The sequence below is a fragment of the Hyaena hyaena genome, unplaced genomic scaffold (genome assembly GCF_003009895.1).
Source record: "Hyaena hyaena isolate Hyena2069 unplaced genomic scaffold, ASM300989v1 scaffold_393, whole genome shotgun sequence".
NCBI lineage: Eukaryota > Metazoa > Chordata > Mammalia > Carnivora > Hyaenidae > Hyaena > Hyaena hyaena.
Genome location: NW_024081025.1, coordinates 256,658 through 276,251, shown reverse-complemented (window position 1 = coordinate 276,251; position 19,594 = coordinate 256,658). Strand labels below are relative to the sequence as shown.

Below are 19,594 nucleotides of genomic sequence, written 5' to 3'. Positions count from 1 at the left end.
CTAACTGAGCCACCCAGGCGGCCCTTAAATTTTAATTTTTTAAACATGAAATTTAATGCAAAAAAGTATATATTTGTGGAAATGAAGCTGCATTGTTTTCTCACAATTTTTAAACACAGCTCAATTTATTTTTAGGTGTGGAAAGCAGGCAGTCAATTAAGCAAACTGAAGTATGGAACATCGTTTTAAAAACTTCTGGGAGTAAAAATAATAGATACTTCTGGAAGGATTCACATTGTAAGCTTCCTTGGACTGGAATTATTCTAAAAATCACCACTCCTTAACAAAGTGCCTGGTATGTGGTTGGTGTCTGACTCTTGACAATGATTTCCTCTGGGAATTAAAACTTCTCTGATGTATGTATACATATACAAAACTGTGTATATTTACTATATGCTTATTATTTTTTTTTTGTAGATAGTGAAAGCTTTAAATTTGGGAAATGGTTAGAATGCACTTCCTGAAAGCTGTAACTTGCCCTCCCACCTCCATACACCTATATCAGAACCCTATTTCATACCTCCACTCTCCTGCTCCAACATTTGGTGGTCTAATCATTTATCCATCCATATCCCATGAACCCTGCATGTGTACGATGTAGAAAAACATTCAAATAATTCATTTCTCTATTTTCCAGAGTAAATGCAAATACATGCACAGAAAGCTTGCCTCTTCCATCAGTTTCTCAGCCAGCCAAATGATAATACCTGAAGACATGTTGACATTACCAATTTTGGTAACTGACTGGAAAACTGGTTATTAGATAATCCTTTGATTTTAGGCAAATCTCATAACCGTTGCTCATTAAAAAATAAACAAAAGAAGCAATTGAACTGGACTAGATTATTTCTAAATTAGTAATAACTTTATGCTCTAATCTAGTTTCTTTTGGGATAATGTGTATGCAAATTTTTAAAAATTAAAACTCTTGAAATGTGACTCAGAAGTAGTATTAGTATATTTTATATGTTTAAAAACATTTTTTTAATGTTTATTTTTGAGAAAGAGTGTGAACAGGGGAGGGGCAGAGAGAGAGGAAGACAGAATCCAAAGCAGGCTTCAAGCTGTTGTCCCAGAGCCTGACGTGGGGCTGTAACTCAAGAACCACAAGATCATGACCTGAGCTCAAGTCAGATGCTTAGCTGAGTCACACAGGCACCCCAATATATTTTATATCTAAAATTATAGCAATATTATTCACTGCCCCAAACTGTTCTACTCCCTCAGAATGACTCAACTGGGTGGGGGGTGGGGTGTTAGGAATTTCTAAAATCTATTTTTTTGTATTTTCACAATGTCTTGGTAGAAGATTCCTAGATCTATTTCATTCTTTTGTCAGAGTATAGCCACACTTAAATGACTTTGTTCTTAGTCTTTTATCTCCAGGAGGCTCCACAGCTTTAAAATTACATCCTTAACTTTTTATGCTTACTTCTCTCATGTATGGATCTACTAAATTACTTAACATTACCTTATTTTAAGCTTTATCACACATAGCATTAATCTTATATTCCAAGTTCAACACTTAATGTACTTTATCTTCTCTTAGTTGAACAAATACTCAAAAATGTTATCAATGTTGCACTGAACCTAGCTAATGACATTGTTTTTAAAGACTCCTGAATCTTGTGAATCTTATTTGCCTAAATCATCAAAACTAATGGAAAAATGTCTTTGATAATTGTGAATAGATGGAATAAAAGTTTTAAAAATCACACAGGATATAGATGCTATCCTTATACTAAATTAAAACTTTATTGAATAAAGAACACTCTCCAGAACACATGATCTGCAGGACTAGGTCTACATTACATGCAACGAAGCTGAACAGGACAGTAGTTTAACATGGAATGTCAAACAAATTAGTATTTTTCATTGTACAAAACTGTTTACGTAGCTGACATGCAAGAAAAGTATGGTACTCTGCATTTTCATGAATCATCTCTGATGAGTTTTAAGAAGACATTTGAAGAAACTGGTAAATTTATTTAGGGTATATTTCAAATAAATTACTTACATGTGCACTACTGAAACTTCTTTTCAACTTCTCTTGCATTCCAAATAAAGTCTTAGTGCAAACATCAAAGTTGCTGGTCACTCCAAAAGACTGTCAAACTCCTGACAGAATACAAGTTCTGAACTAATGTGTATTAAGTAGGACAAAACCAAGGATACCAGTTACTGCAAAATTCATTTAGGCACACTTAAAAGCCCATTCTAAGCATTTCTTCTAAGTGTCTCACATTAATTACTAAAGCCTGTTTACAGTACTAAAATTCTATCATTCAAGCATCCATGATTACATTTCAGAAAAAAGAAAATCATTCATTTCAGCAATAGCATTACTGCTATATTCTAAAAAAGAGAAAGAAGGGGAAAAAAAATCATAATTAACAATACCAGTATCCATAATAGGATACATGGGAAAAAAAATACTTAAGGGGAAAAAAAAGTGTGCTTTACTTGCACAGCAGGAATTATAGAATGTAAACACCATATTGGCCCACACCACAAAATCCATGAGAAAGGCTCAAATTTGAACACTGTGTATGCATTATTTTCAAATCTGTGTTTGTGAGTTTATACTGCATCTGCTTGTACCAATATATGACAATAAAACACACTCTTCCACACACGTACATATACAAGTGATTGTTAAATATTGAGCATGGCTTGCTTCCCTGACTCTAATTCAAAAAATGTTAAGTGACATCCCAACTGTTTAAAAATGTTTACAGAAACCATTAATGAATGTGAATAGTAGCTGAGGAATGATGAAATAAGTGATGGCAATAATATGTCACAAGTAGATGTAAAAGAAACAATGTACATAGGACTGGCCGAGATTTGAAAATGCATGGGAAGTGTCTTTCCGTGGGCCTTGTCTGGACTTTTAATCGCTACCAAGAATAACAAATATAGTGTCACAAGTCCACTGACACGTGGAGGGTCAGGCCTAGAAAGCTTACCTTCAAAGTGCAAATTTTAACAATGGAATGTTTTAGCAGGGACATAAGGACAACCCTCTAACTTTTTCTTGATAAAAAGAAACAAGATGTCCAGGAGGTATTTTTTTTTTTCCTGGTCTAAGTTATTTCAGTTTCATGGTAGAATAAAAAAGTACTTGTCCAAAAATATCACCCACTCTTTCACATACACAGAATTATTCTTAGGGGTGTGTGGGGGGAGAAAAAGCCCTTAGCTATGTATCACCTAATGCAACTTATATTTAGAACTAAAGTTCTTTGACCAACTACATTAAATACCAACATGTACCTCCCTTAGCCCCTCCCTCTCCACCCACCTATCCCAAATACCCCCAATGAACCTAGGTATTCTAATGTCTTTGTGTTTTTCTAAGCCTCATGATGAAGGCTGTTGAGTACCACCTCCACTGCAACAAAATGAACACCTAAGGTGCACTTTCTACAGCACCTTTTCTCCACAAATGAGCAGAATCTTGATGCTCTCAAGTCTGGATCTAGATCTCCAGGTCATCAGGCCGAGGTCGGCTGCTGGCACGGCTGCTGGCTCTGCTGGAAGGTCGCTGGTCCACAATGGCTAGTGGTTGCAGTTCATGCCCAGTAGCTAGTTTTTTAGAATTCTGGTTGTCGTCAGGGAAATCAAAAGGCTGTGCGTGGGAGTTGGAGATGGTGCTTCCCGCCTGCCCCATTCGATTTTGTTCTGCACTGTAATTAGCCCAGTTCTGCTCACTTGCTTGTTTGTTGTAATTGCGGCAGGAAGAATTGTTTCTGTCTCCAGTAACCAGCTTATACCCAGGAGGAGACATGGGTGAGAGGGGAGCAGTTGGTGAGGAGCAGCCATTGAAATATGCGTATTTCGGAGATCCACATTCTTTGGAGGGGCTCAGTGGGCCAGTGGTAGCATGGTAAGGATCGCTCTTCCCTTTCACGCGATCCTTAACACCCTTGAAGAAGACATAGAAGAGTTCGATGATGTTCAAGGCAAGAGACACCAAGGACACTACCAGCATGAAGATGATAAAGATGGTTTTCTCCGTGGGACGAGAGAGGAAGCAGTCTACCTGATGAGGGCAGGGATCTCTTTTGCAAGTGTAAACAGCACTCAAGCTGAATCCATAGATGTACCACTGGATCAGCAAGAAGGCCACCTCAAAGACAGACTTGAAGAGGATGCTGATGATGTAGGTTCGCAGCAGGCCCCCTCGCATTTTCACCTTGCCATGTTCTTCAATACCATACTTGAATTTCTTGATTTCAATCTGCTTCAAGTGCATGTCCACATTGACACCATCCGTTTGGGCAACTTTGAGTTCTTCCTCTTTCTTGTTCAGTTTCTCTTCCTTCCGCATCACATAGAACACGTGCGCCAGGTACAGTAGTGTGGGAACAGACACAAATATGATCTGGAGGACCCAGAAGCGTACGTGAGAGATTGGGAAGGATTTATCATAGCAGACATTTTCACAACCAGGCTGCTGAGTGTTACAACGAAAGGCAGACTGCTCATCACCCCAGGCCGACTCAACCGCTGTCCCCAGTAGCAGGATTCGGAAAATGAAAAGAACCGACAGCCACACTTTCCCTCCAGCGGTGGAATAGGCTTGAACCTTGTCAAGGAGTTTGCCTAAGGCACTCCAGTCACCCATGTTGCCTGGGCACCTCCTGAAAAGAAACAGAAAGGCAACTAAATGATCACAGACTGCAAATTATTAGTTAAAATGTATAATTGTTTCCAGTCAATAGTCAAAATATCATTAAAGGTCTCTCTTTAATCTTTCTAGCACTCTCCTCACCCCCCACCAAAAACGTGAAGGCTCTTCCTGTACCATTTTCCACTTGCAAAGAAGTCTCACAATTTTCTTGAAGTAAGGTAAGTCTTAGAAACAACAGAGCTGTTGTGTCCAGTAAATTGCAATCTTGACTGGCAAAGATACGTTACTTGTTCAACCTCTGCCCTACCATGTAACTTGGGAAACTGTCTATGCTAAGTGCCTCTGCTTATTTTATCCATCTGATAAATGACAACAGTCTTGCCAGATAGGGTTGTGTCTGGATGCATGCCCAAGCAAAATGCTGATGGATGGTATTCAAAAAGTATGAGTGTTTAAGAACTGAGGTAAGAACACCCATGAACACATTTACACACAACCGGTTTCCAAACTTTAACGCTATTATACAGCATTTTATTCCTAACTGTACTCTGAAAATGTTTCACCTTGCTATTTCAAGCATAATTTGTGTGTATTCTGTATTCTGGTCATTTATGGTTCTGTTTCTTCTGAAGCAGCGATTTATATGGTCCAGAAGTCTGTCTTCTGCTCAAAGAAAAATATGTTGTACTAAAATACACCATTTTGACATACTGCGTCATTATATGCACGCCACTACTTTCAATAAAGCAAAGACTAAATAAATATACATCACATTTCAAGTAAAAGTTCAATTTGTCTCAATACTATTAGACCACTTTAAAGTGTTATATCTAGCAAAAATGATTGGTTTTCATCTTTTGATTGCTGTACACTTTCAAGTTCACTTACCAGGCTTTGGGCCCTGAGCTGATATACTATATTTAACTTCCTATCAATACCTAGATATCTTAAGCCCAGGACTTCCCCATTGCTGGGGATGAGAAATAGACCCAACTCTATAGAGATGACATGGATCCCAAAAGTTATTTATCTAATTCGATTTATACTTCTAATTGTCAATAGTTCATTTAAACGGATGAAGTTGAGCTCTTAGGGGTATAGGAAATATTAAACTATTAGTAGAGTCACAAGAAGACTTATGATCCCAAGGCCAAGGATATCTAGGACACCGCACTGGTTTTAAAATTATAATAAAGCTGGAATATTAAGTCTAGAAATGTTTTCATGCTTTCATACAATCTTAGCAAGGGCTGAAAGCTGGGAAGAAATGAGTAACATTACATGTGGCAGGCATAGAGAATACAGTCTAATTTTCACCATAGTAACTGGAGAGTTACAGAAGAAAGAAGTGCTCGAAGATTATTTAATAATCAAAAACAAGCTAAGCAAAGTCTTTCTAGGAGCTTCGTAATAAATTTTAAATAGTGTATCTGAAAGTAGGATTATATAGGCTTCTTAGAAATAGAAATATGTTCATTATCTGAATATAAAAGTTCCTCAGCTGGTATTGAACTATAAGTCACCTTCTACTTGTAGGAAGTTAATGAAATCCAAGGGAGTCTTTCTTCCCTACCATGCAAGATTAAAGGGCGATTTAATGCCTGCACCTCCAGGCTGAAGAGGCCAGAGGAAATAAAATGGAAATCTGGCTTGGAATTTCCTGGATCGAATCAAGAGATGGTGGATCCATAAAGCGAAACTATGTGCCAGCTATCTAAATTAGCAGTAGATGCGTATCTTTGATGGCAACCCAAAGAATGCTGAAGGAAGAGGGGGAGGTGGGTGGGCAGGTCACAGAAGTAATGCTTTTCCAATGGTCATTAAAACGGAAGCTTCCCTTCTACTTTTGGGAAGGGCCATTTTAGATTCTGAAGCCACATGTTAGACAGTGAAGCTGATGTATGGAAAGAGCAGTCAAAAAAGAACAAAGGGAAAAAAGAACAAAGGCTTACAAGGTTGACAAAGAGAGTTAAAGAGTCAAGGGGAGGCTCAAAGTGATAGGAGTATTTAGCTATGATGGACAGTTTAATGGTGAGAGAACGTATAAAAAAAAGAAAAAACAAAACCAAACCACCCTATAATTTAGCAGAAAATCCTGCACTGAGAATGAAGAAGTACAGTCCATGAGGGTCAAACAAACATAACAGAATTTTTGGAGCAATATCAGTAGATAGTTTCTATGTGATGATGTGTAAATTGGCCTTAATTCTGTTTGCAGAGAATTACAATATTTTGCCAGTGTCATCTGCTTTTGCTCAATACTCCAATTGCTGGGGGAAAGGAGGGGACCACAAAAACAATCAACTATAAAATGATAAACTGTCTACAAACATCTCATCATATTCACCCAATGATGGAGCTCAAGACAAACTTAACATGTTTAGATATTACCAGGCACACTGAGAACTTGTCATTTTGGTCAGTGTTTCATCATTATTCAAAGTAAAATAAGATTATATAGATACTTATGGCAATTAAGTACTAAGTTTCAGTACATCCTATGGAAAATAAAACTTAACTTTCATGTAATTCTGAGATTCCTAAAAACCACTCCATAATGCAATAGTATGTGAATTGGGTCACTGGGCAGTTCACTAGGTAATAGTTCTTTATTAATACACCAGCAACTTAACTGTAAAGCTGTGTTTTCTTTAAGCACTCACATAGTTGTAATTTGCATTAATGAGTTATACTCTTTCATCTGAGTAAGATGAATTATCTAGTTGCACACCTAGTATCCTGTAACCTGTTATTACCACTATCATAGAGACCATCAGATACTGTTTAATGTGATGGCTTATAATGTTTGCGATTTTCAAGGAGCGGTAACAAAAATAGTTACCTTGTCTGGTAGTTGTTCACTTTGTTGTGAGTCAAAAGTTCTATCAACTAGTTAACCCTCTACCCCATTAGTATTTTAACTTTTCCAAATCTTAGTTGAAAAATTATTATCTTTTTTATAAAGAATGGCATAATTATGTTTACTGAATCCTTGGCATTGATTTACAGACTATATACCTCATTCATATTTACCATCATAAGGCAGGTATATTCCTTATGTGATACAGGAGAAAAACACAGGAGCTAAGTGTACTTCATGTATACTCATGCCTTCACCTCTAGGTTCCCAAGCTGGGACTTTATATGTAGAATACGGTCTAGGTTAAGGAGTTATGCAAAATTCTCATTAGAAGCAAATGCTTGACAGCAACTGATCATCCTTCTTGTCTTCTGTATACCATGTCAGGTCACAAATTTTTCCATTGCTCTTCATGGTCCTCTAAACCAGAGTACAAAAGCCACTGGCATCCATGCATGACCTCTCCAAGGACTCCCGGACCCTCTGCAGTGGTTCCTGAACCACACCACAATCATTTGGTAGTAGTTGTTAAAAACATACATTCCTGGTACTCACCAGCCTGACTGAATCTGGTTGGGGGTGGGGGGGAGTGCAGGGAAATTAGGGTTTTTTCCTTTTTAAAACAAATGCACCAGGTGATTCTGAAAAGTTGAAAAGTTTCAGGCCAGGAGGCAAACAATGGATCCTTGACATTTTTGGTGCTCTCTTGTTGAAAAATATTTAGGATTGGGGAAATGTTAGAAGAGCCGAAAGGAACAGAGTATCTAAAAAGGACAAAGGGGTGGTCTAGGATGAGGAGCAGAGGCTCTCTGGGCATCTAGGAACTGAGCTCACCCTTCACCGAACCACCCCGTGTCACTCCACTTCCATCAGATGCTCCCCAAGAGCACAAGGATTCAAACACTATTCAAAATGAAAAGAAAGTTTCAACTTTAAGTTACTTTTGACTGTCCCTTTTGCCAGGGCCTTAAAAACAAATCACCATGCCAAAGTTGTAGTCAAGTCGCTCCATGTCATTAACGTCCTAATAATTGTTAGGAAAATTAGAACATATTTTAATTTCGATTTTAGAGAATTTCACAAGTGACAGCTGTAATGAGTTTAGAGTAGGGACTTTACTGTCAGCAAATATTATAGGCTTTATCTTCCCCCAAACCCCAGATTGACAGAGTCTCCCCGCCACTTAGCTTGATCTCGGCCATCATCACCTCTTTGGGTTTCAGGTTATTAGCCTAGTCACCTGCTTGCCAAACTATTCTCCTCCAACAGCCAGTCTTGAAAGAAAAACTAACAAGTTGATCTGCCTTGATCAGCTCTGCTGTCTAGGTGGTTCACTTTGTCAGGTCTGTAGATCTCCCTTCTGGTCTCGCTTCATCAGCCAGCCCTCCAGTCCTGTCACTTCCTATTTCCCTTTGTCCTGTTTCTGTTTCTTTAATGGTCTTTAGCTCTACTTCACAGGTTTTATATACTTTTAGCTGTTTGTTTGTCTCCCTCCAGGACAAGGACTTATTTCTGTCTGCTTTCCTCAGCCAGAATGCAAGCTCCACTAGGGAGACTGTCCACTGCAGTCTCCACAGTACTTAAAAAGGCACCAGGTTCCATTCACCAGTGTTATTACCTCTTTGAGATTCTCTTACATATATCCCAAACTTCTGAAGTTTCAAACTAATTTTAAAGAAGACTTTCATAGTATAAAAAAAAAAGGAGTATTGTCAGCATCTCATATTATGCAGACATTAAGTTTTCAAGTGATAATTGCTAAAACAGAAATTTGCCTGTTGAAACAACATGCTTCAAGTGACTTCTGAGCAGGCAGTAAGGACTGAGGTAAGTAAAAAGGTTCCTTAACAAAGAGCTTCTTGAATATACTACACGACATCATAGTAATTTGGGATTCTTGCAGAACTGTGTCAGGTGTGAGAGATGTTTATTCAGTCTATTATGTTGTTACAGGTTAAGATTTTAAACAACAAACTTGTGCTGTCATCCCCCAATTCTGCAGTATTCTCACTCTGTACACTAAGTGGTTTAATTGTTGCCCAGAATAAATAACACCATAGTGTCCTGCAATACAAGAAATAGCCTGTTTAAATATCTTATTTTTTTTAATGTTTTTTATTTATTTCTAGGAGAGAGAGAGAGAGACAGCGTGAGCAGGGGAGGGTCAGAGAGAGAGGGAGTCACAGACCGAAACAGGCTCCAGGCTCCGAGCTGGCAGTCAGCACAGAGCCCGACGCGGGGCTCGAACCCACGAACCGCGAGATCATGACCCAAGCGAAAGTCGGACGCTTAACCGACTAAGCCACCCAGGCACCCCAGAAATAGCCTGTTTAAACTTGTTTCTATTTCAAAAATGAAAAATTTTGAGGTAGGGCTGGGATTCTGAAGGGGAAGAGCAGCAGCTGATATTAACCCTGGTTAACATAACATCTCTATGTAGCCTCAGTCTATGCAGGCATTGAATGATCTGAATCCGGTACCATGGCAAATACTCCCAGTTCATCAAGTAACACACAATCTTTTCTTCCTCCTATCTGGAGATTTAGCCTACCTCTGTGGTGTATCAAACCTATTCCATTTAAACATCTATTCTATTTAAAAAGGATACCATTGTATTTCCTCAGCTTTGATGTGTAGCACAGAACTGCGTAGTTTTTTTTACAGGGTAGGGGGTACAAGACTTTCGTTCCTTGGTTCCCTCTTCACCACAAAATCAACCTGCATCAGCCTCCACAGAACAATAAGAGATAGGGGTTGAGGGACTCCGAAGACAGTATGATACCTATCAAATAGAGACACCCCTCCCCCCTTCAATAGCTACCACTCAACTCCCCCACTAACAGGAGTGTCTCATGATCACTTTAGGGATGCTAGAAGAAAAACCCTAAGCCAGAAGCTGCAGGCTGAAAGCCATGTTCTTCTATTGTGATGTGGTAGACCTTAAAAAATGTAATTTCTATTAGTTCTTGGTGTTCTCCTCCACTTACCTCCAGATTGACTATTTTATTGAACAGTCTGGTTATTTTGTCATCACGTAAACACACTATGAGGGTACTCACAAGCGTATTGACTAAGAACAGTATCTTTTTCAGTGAGCACTGAATAAGAAAATTCTTGTACTTGAAGCTTGTAGTAAGAGCTCAATGAAGTTTAGCTCTTATTCTTTAAAAGATCTTTAGATGTAGATATAGTTCATTTATTTTCTTATCTTGGAATAATTTCTGTTGCAAAATGGCAACTAGGAAATCATTAACATTTTCCTAATGATAATCAAAATTAGTTTTCAAGAAGCTCTTATAAAGATTACAATATTGCTATTTTAACAATTCCATAGAGATCTAGAAGAATTTACCCTTTATCAGCTGATAAGGAAAAAAAAAAAACCCATGAAGAATCTGCCTTGTCTTTGTTTCTATTTGAAGGCATCTTCCTCAAGTCATGAAAAGAGCCATAGTCTATAGAATGCATCTGGCTCACAGAAGTTGCTTTAAAAAAAAAAACAAAACAGAAAAAACCCATACCATATTACTGTGAATTTCAAGCATTCCATAAAACCTTTATTTTCTAGAACTTACTTAGAAAGTTAGGGAAATTTGAATTTGGAGATTATGGCAATTTTTAAGGCTAAAGCCATTGATACATATCTCACCATGATTTGTGTTTTCATTTTGGCAAAAACCAGTATGTCATACATAAATGGTGAATTTAGAAACGCACAGTGAAGAATTTTAGGTAGTTATCACAAGGATCCAAAAAAAAAACCAAAAAAAAAAAACCCCAACAACACCGCACAATTCACACAATTAACCTCCCATGAAGGAAAACTCAGGATTTTTTTTTTAAACTTGACTTACCTATATTGACTACTGACCTTAATAATAAACACTAGATAACTACTTTTCACTTCCAAGCTGAGCTGAACTGGTGTCTGCGGATAAGCTTCAACAATCTATTCAAACAACCCAGAATCTTGGAGGAAGTCAGAACAGGAAAGGTGGAGTAGAAGGTATTAATCACTGGTGACTTTCCTATCATTCCCTTCCCTCGGGTGTCATATATAAAAGGCTCTGAGGCTTCAAACCAAGCTACACCTCTGGATATTATAAAAGAAAGGAAGGAATGCACTGTATCATGAGTTTCCATCCTTTATGCAGGAATTGGAAACATCTAAGTAAGAAAACAACTTTCAATGTCTGAAAACACACCCTTTCAGATGCTTGCTAGAGTATCTTTGGAACCTTGTTTCCCAGTCAGCAATGAAGGAATCACACGGGAAAGGCTGGAAAATCCAGTGGATGGGGCAGCTGTGGTGATAAACTCTAAAAGGCATTAGAAAAATGTGAAACCTGTTTGAACTGTGAAGAAAGGAGGAACACAGCACTACCACTGCATGTTTCACCCAAAGGACAGGTGACAGCTATGCCTTGACTTTGGGAAGTACAAAGCATCACACACACTGCCAGGACAGAATGTACTCCTGCCGCTGGTATAATTTCCAGTCAATTCGGCCTACCTAGAAAAATTAACTTCCGACTTATTTTCTAAGCAGTTTATTTCATTATTTAAGATGAAATTAATGAGATCTCTGCATTAGTACTGGCTTTTATTTTCAATAATCCTCGTACAAAAGTAAAAATTAGGCTCCTTTAAGAAATACCAATCGATTTTTTAAAAATTGCAGCGGGGTACTTGGTGATCAAGTGTGCCCAATTTTCGGGGGGGGGTGTAGAGATAAAGTATGTTTTCATTACTAACTTGGTTCGTGAAGTAAAAGAAATTAAACTAATTTCCAAATAAAACCAAGTCTATTTTACCAACAATTTATAGGTCTCCTCTTCCCACCCCCACCTAGCACTTGCAGAGAGACAGACGCGCTTCAGGGTGAGGATGAGGATGAGGCTGGTCAAGGGGAGATTATGATAAACTTTATCAGAAACGCTCAGTAAACATTTGGATGCCTAAGTGGATTTGTGGGCAATCCGCTGCTCGGAACTCAAGGTTGGAGTTTCCGAATCCTGTACTGATTCGCCTTTGGACACGTCATTAGTTCTTTCCTCATTTCATTATCCACTCCCCCCCCCACCCCTCCCCATTCTTGGGAAGTTTCGAGAACTTGCAGGAATTACAAGTGCAATACGATCACGGTAATTCCCCAGGTCTTCAGATTGCTTTACCAACGTTTACACAGTAGGACTCAACAAGTTTGAGAAGAAAAAAAAGGGGGGGAGAGGTGAGGGAAATTGGATTGACACGTTTAATTAATCGTTTGCTCTTCTTTTACCATTTGGCACGCCGTCCTTCTGCCCCCGCTCTCTCCCCCTCCCCTTCCTTTTCAGTGGCGGAACGCGGACCTGCGCTCGGTTTGGCTGCTAAGGATTTCAGGGAAACGTCTCAGCAAACCTCTCCAAACCCCGGAGCTCGGGCAGCGCAGGAGCCCGGGGCGAGCCAGACAGATGCTAAGATGGCAGAGGCGTCCCGCGCCACCCCCCACCCCGCCCCCGGCCTCCGCAGAAGCTTTCATTTTTATTTGCTTTTCAGCATTCGCCGGTGCAGATACTTCAAACTGTAGGGTCGCACCAAGAATTTAAACTAATTACTTTGGCCTGTGAAGTGTGAACAGACTTAGAAGGCACGAAAATGCATGGTTGCATTTCTGGCTACCAAAATGTGTTACCAATAGAGCATTTAAGGAACGGAACCCTTTGAAATAACAAATCAACGCAATCACTGCCTACTGGCAGCACCCTAGCAGCTCCAACCCAAAGTCGCCCCAGAGCTCTTAAGTCTGTTACAGGTTCAGACCAGCGGAAGAGGGGCAGGAGTCGGGGGCTGGGGGCTGGGGGTTGGGGGGAGGGCGGGCGGCTAGCTCCCTTTAAGGCGCTGTTTAAGAAATTTTGTTTCATATTCTTTCTAGGAGTTTCAGTCTTAGGAGACAGTTTTGGAAATGCACCCTAGCACTCAGTTTTTTCTAAAAGTCTCTTCCCTTTTAATGCTTTGTGAGTAACCACCACCCATTCAAGGGATTTCATCTGCTGAATTGCCAACGTGGTCGAGTAAAAAAGGTGGCTTCTCGTAGGGTCTCGGTTTTTCCATAGCGGTTGCTAACATAAAGTAACTATTTACTGTTGTTTTAAAAACCTCAATTACAACTCTGATTTTTATATCTTTTTGTTTACTGAGGAAAATTCTAGGAAGGGACCACGTGGAAGTCAAGTAACCGCAAGGTCTTAACAAAGCACTTTGTTAAGAAGTTTGCATTGCAAGGCTAAAGAACATCAATCAAGATTTACATATGAAAAAGTACAGAGTGTAGAATTCTATAGCAAGCACGCTAAGCAAATTTGCACTTTGATTTTTGTGCTGTTGTCAGTCAAATTCCCAACCCAGGCCAACACCCCCCCCCCAAGTTACAAAGCACCTAACTATTATCGACTTCAGAAAAAAGAAAAATTATTCTCTAAAATGAAGAACCAAATATCCAGTAAACTAGTGCTTCATATTAATTGGAAAAGTTTGAATCTTATTTTACCTGTTGCATTGTTAGAAACTTTTCAACAGTCAAGAAAACATATACTGAACGTTCAATTTTATATTTAAAACTACAGACATTTATTTTCAAGTTCACCATTCCATTTATAGTATCATATCAAAGCTCCATTTAATACATTTTCAAACTTTAGAAAACTTTTACTTGTAGAAAAAGAAACGAACAGGTAAAGTATTTTTAAACTTACTCTTTCTCTTAAAAGAAGTGAAGTAGGCACGCCAAGTGATTGAACTCCTTTGAGGATGAAATGAAAAAGCAAGTTCAGGCACTCAGACCTGTCTATTTAAAGTTTAAAAGTCTGCTGCTGTTTGGTACTTTCTTCACTCCTTCCCCCTAATGAAAGAAAAGTGCTGATACCTCGTAAAAGCTTTTTTCTAATTGGAGCACAGAGCTTTTAAAAGTTTCAAGCCACTGACTCAAGAGGAGGAGGGGCTGAAGAAGGGGAGGGGCAGAGGAAAGGCGGGGAGGAGAGCGGAGGGAAGGCCGGTGAATGTGGAAGGGTTGGGGAGAAAAGGCACTGAGGAATAGCCAGGTTGAGATCAAGTTGTAGTTTAAATTTGCTGACCAGAAAAATGGAAGAGCATTAGAGGCGTGAATGCCACTACTTGTAGTTACTCTTTATAGATAGCAATTACTGGTTTTAGTTAGTGCTTGTTTCACCAAAAGTCCAGGGATAATAAAAAAGTTCTCTATTTTATAATATTACAATCTTTTCTAAAATTATATATATTGCATATTTTATGTTGCAGTAAATAAGAATGGTGGAACAGAGTATAGCCAGTGCAGACTTGTTTCATAATGGCCAAGGTGTGTGAAGTTAAAGGTGGGTGTGAGCTATTTGATGATCTAATGCCTTTCCTCTTAAGTGGGGACAATTAACAAAGGAAATGGTGGGATGGGAGAGAGACATTGAAAAAATGAATATACATAGTGGTATGCCCATCCCAAATCTCGAATCTACTTTCCAACCCCCCCCAACTGCTTTGAATTTTTACTCTTTCCTTCAGTTTAGCAAAAACTATATTTATAACTGTATTATCTATAAAATATTTTGACTTCGAAATTGTGGTATCAGACCTTTATCAGATCTTTGAGGAACTGAACATTTATATTATCTCAGTCCCATTCATGGCAACACATTGAAAATAAATATCTTTTGTAGTGAAGTGTCAAGATTTTTTTTTAAATGAAGTACTCATATGATAAATTGGGATTAAGTGAGTCCCATAATTATCGACCCTCCAGGTGACCACCTCCCTCTCCAAAACCACTGTAGAGTTTTCTTCCCAATGACAGTAAAGCTGTGAGTATAATTTTTGTGTATGTGCATACAGTTTTTATGTGATTTTCCTCCACTTCCATGGCCTTCCCTCTTTGGTGCTCTGCATTAGTGTTTATAATAACCTGAGTCATGTTGCCTCATACTTAGAGTGGGTAGCTCCTTTGAGGACTCCCCAGATGCCATACCACAGGACTGTGGTAGGACAATTCCCCATAAACAGGCTTCTCTGATGCTTCTGAAGTTGGGCAGGGAAATCTCTTGGCCATTATTTTCTGGAAACAAAGCAAACTCATCCAGCCTTGATATTCCTTACTGTTTTCTCAGTAATGCAAATACCAGGAAAACAGAGATGGGAAATATTTCTTGACAGGTACCTTTCCCTAAATTTAGTTTTATTAAAATGATTATAATTCATCTTTTGAAATGTTGTATTTTAAGACACTATTTTGCTCTCATTTGCTGGGCGATACTATTTCCAAGGGTACATTTTCTTTAAGTTAAAGAAGGGAAATAAAGAAATTGAAATCTCACTTTCTTGTCTCCAAGTTCCGCAACCCATGAATATTGCTTCGGTCTTCTTTTAATATTGTCCTTTCCTTCAAATGAGGCTACTGTGTTGTCCTTACTAAAAATTATTCAGTTCAAAACACATTAATGAAAATGTGACTTATTCTCTGTATTATAAGAAAATCTGCTTTTTTTCTTTAAAAAGAGAAGTCTATGCCTTATTTAGTTTATATAACTATGTGTTTTACTTTAGTGAAATTATTTACCTAGTAAATTATTACTGAATTTGTCCATCTTATTTAAAAACTTTATTAAAATGCTAATTCAGAATTAGTTGCCTGATTTAAAAATTATGATTATTTTATAACATGGTTTTTTAAAATGAAAAATTGTGTTTTTTAAAATTATGTTTTGTTAGGTGTATAAAAGAATATTGATGTCCAAGTATTCTGCTACCTTTTCTTTTTAGTCTATGCCTTTATGACCAACTTGAAATAAGACTAAAAAACTTCTTTATACCAAATTAAGTTATTCACGGATATCACTTGAACCATTTTCTAAGCCAAAGGGATTAGTTAAAGCATGAACCAGTAATCAAATATTCCTTTAACATATGGAATATACTATATCTCTTATCTCTAAAATTATTTTCACGTGATCCTTCATAAAAGACACAAAATGTGATCTTCTTTTCTTTTGGAATAATTATACCAAAATGTGATCCAATAAGTAAAAATGCTCAAGGGGCATTGCGTTATTATGGATGGCTTCCTGGTGACAACACCAACAACATAGTTTTCTCTCATGAACACCTACCAGCTTCTCCAAATGCCTAGTAGTAGTTTCTATTATACTTCATACTCTAGCAGTGCTGATGAGTTACATTTGGCCAGTAATGTACTTTCATAAAGAATCTCACTTATCTGACCTTAGAATCTCATCTAATAGAAATGTTTTGTAAAAATTGTGGGACAGATTTTTTAAAATATGTTTTTCTCAAACTCTCAGAAATACTAATGCTATTTCATTAATATAAACACTGACTTCCCATTACCAGAACTTCTGAGATTGCGAGGTCTTATCTTTGCAGAATGGATGCACTTTGATTTGCTAGTCAGACAATACTGCTCCTGAGGGATGAGGGGCAGTCATTTACAGTTCCTATCATCTGTATGGCTTCTTTAGGCCCCACCATGGCCAGGCCTTTGAGTCTGCTTTATCCATGTCACCCTGTGTGTTGAAAAATACACATGATTGGCACAGTGGAGAGTAGACTCTTTTTCAGAAATGTGAGAAAGATTTCTTAATATGGGAGCCAACTGCATTTTTGGAGTTTTACCTTGTTTCCAAACATCAATTTCTGAAATTTTAAGAGATAAATGGATTAGTTTTTAAGCTCTTTAAATGCCTATCTCACGTAAACTGTGGTGGATTACTCTCACTTCAATGAGTAGCATAAACATTCAAAAATAATTTGTGGCTATAGGTTGGAGACCAGTAAGGAGAATACTGTAATGGTAGATGAGTGAGTCATAAGAAATTGAACTAGGGTACTAGGAGTAAGAAAGATAAAGGAAAATCGAATTATCAGAGCTTGATAGACTGAATGAGGAGAACAAGGCAAAGAAGGTATGGAAGCAGAGACTGGAGTTTTGATTGACAAAATGTTAGTAACAAAAAAGGAAGTCTGGAGGAGGAACTGATTTGCTGAAAAAGATGTAATAATTTCAGCTTGGAATATTTTAATATGAATAAGTGAAACATCTAGGTAAAGATATCTCACTGGCAGTTTAAAACGTGGGCTACAGAGTTCAGGTTAAAATTGTTATAAGATTTGATTTTATACTTATAGAACTGATGTTTGAAACAACAGGTACACACAAGATTACTAAGAGATGTGATGATTTAGGCTAAGTGCCAAAAAGACAACCAACACACACACAGCCTGAGTGGATTTCCTCATTTAATGTAAACAAATAAATAGATTGAAAAAAGAGGCAATGTAGAATCTGGGAAAGAGAAGGGTATTTAAAATGACCACAGGGGGTTATTTGTAAGGAAACTATCACTTGAGTACTGCGGAGGGTCTCAACTTTGGGGGAAAAAAAAAAAAAAGTATAGTTATTCCTTTAAACGAAGAGTGAATGCAGAACATAACGGGAAAAAAATTACAAGTTTTGAGGTGGAGAGTATGAGCGTTAGGAAGCTGGGGGTTGAGGATAACTTCTCAACATGATGAGGTTATCAGCTGACTCCAAATGAAGAGCAAATTGAGCAGAGTTGAAGTGTACTGCCTCTGAGAGATTCTGAAGACAGCTGTAGATGAATAAAAAGATTATCTAAGACTGGGAGGGTCTAGGATGATTATATTTTGGAGTAAGATGGTATTGTTTTATAGCTTTCTTTAGCATCAGAATCATCCCTTCTATGCACCAAATTTCCATTTTATCTAATATTTACTGCACAATAGTTAGGAAGCAGAAAAAGTTAATTTGAACCTCAATAGTATGCAAGTTCAAAAATACCTAAATTAGTAAAACCAGCCTTAAAATTAGCTCTTAATGTGACTGTTGATCAATCGTATTTCCTTTAGAGTAGTGAAAATTTCCCAACCTATTGCTGACTTGTGCTAGAATCCGTTTTCAATAGATATAGTTCTGGGGTCTGACAATTTGCTTCATAACTCCAGAGAATTCACTTAACCGAGACTTGCTTCCTGTTTATTTAGCATTCTGTCATTCTTGAGAGAAATTTAAGGATCAAAGTTTGTTTCAACCTGGGTAAAATCTGAAATTACTCTGTTGGTAGCCCATATGTATCTTCAAGTGAGTCTTACTGTGAGGCTACACACAAAAAAAGATTTGTCAAGGGAAGAATTTTGTTTTGTTTGGTCTTGTTGTTTAATGGTAGAGCCCCAGACAGTAGATAAATTTGTCTTTGGCTCCACCTTCTGTACAAAATGAAAATGAACATCATCAGAAGTAACTGGTAAATTATTTAATATTTCCACTTAAAAAAATTCACCTTTTTAAAAATTAAGCTTGTTTAGTTTTATGATAATTGGTGAATGTTATATTCCTTCATTCAGCAAATATTTCCTATGTCCGAGGAACTATGCTAGTAAGGATTGTTTTTGTTATGCATTGAAAACAAAAACAGTATTAGGTTGAAATTCATTCAGCTTTAGAGTTTGAGTTTTCTTTAACTGAATTTTGAAACAACAAGCAAATAATGTTTGGAAAAATAATGTTTTTTTTCTTTTAAAGAACATGCTCTTTTTCTCTACAGTTCTACAGGGGATTGCTATTTTTAAGCATACTATTAGTGGAATGCCCAGTTAAAAAAATTACCAGAAGCAAAGCTACAGGTTTTGGATCTGAAATACTGATTTTGCTCATGTGCTAGTTTATGTTAAGGAGGCACAATAAGGCGTTTGAGGGGCGCCTGGGTGACTTAGTCGGTTAAGCGTCCGACTTTCGCTTAGGTCATGATCTTGCGGTTCGTGGGTTCGAGCCCCGTGTCGGGCTCTGTGCTGACTGCCAGCTCAGAGCCTGGAGCCTATTTCAGAGTCTGTATCTCCCTCTCTCTCTGACCCTCTCTTGCTCACGCTGTCTCTCTCTCTCTCTCCTAGAAATAAATAAAAATATATTAAAAAAAAAACAAACAATAAGGTGTTTGAACAGGCTGACAATTGACTGTTTGCTTTAACAAACTTAAGTCAGCTAAATACCATCTAATGAATGAGAAAATATGTTAGGGCAA

General features: G+C 37.9%; 1 protein-coding gene across 1 annotated transcript; it reads right to left on the bottom strand.

The window, feature by feature from the left end:
• Positions 1 to 1,731: 1,731 nt before the first annotated feature.
• On the bottom strand, positions 1,732 to 14,394 carry GJA1 (gap junction protein alpha 1). The gene is made up of 2 exons (XM_039251521.1): positions 14,231 to 14,394; positions 1,732 to 4,646 (listed from the first exon to the last, which is right to left on the bottom strand). Exon 2 carries the CDS (start codon positions 4,628 to 4,630, stop codon positions 3,482 to 3,484), a length of 1,149 nt encoding a protein of 382 aa, XP_039107452.1. The 5' UTR covers positions 4,631 to 4,646; positions 14,231 to 14,394; the 3' UTR covers positions 1,732 to 3,481.
• Positions 14,395 to 19,594: the final 5,200 nt, after the last annotated feature.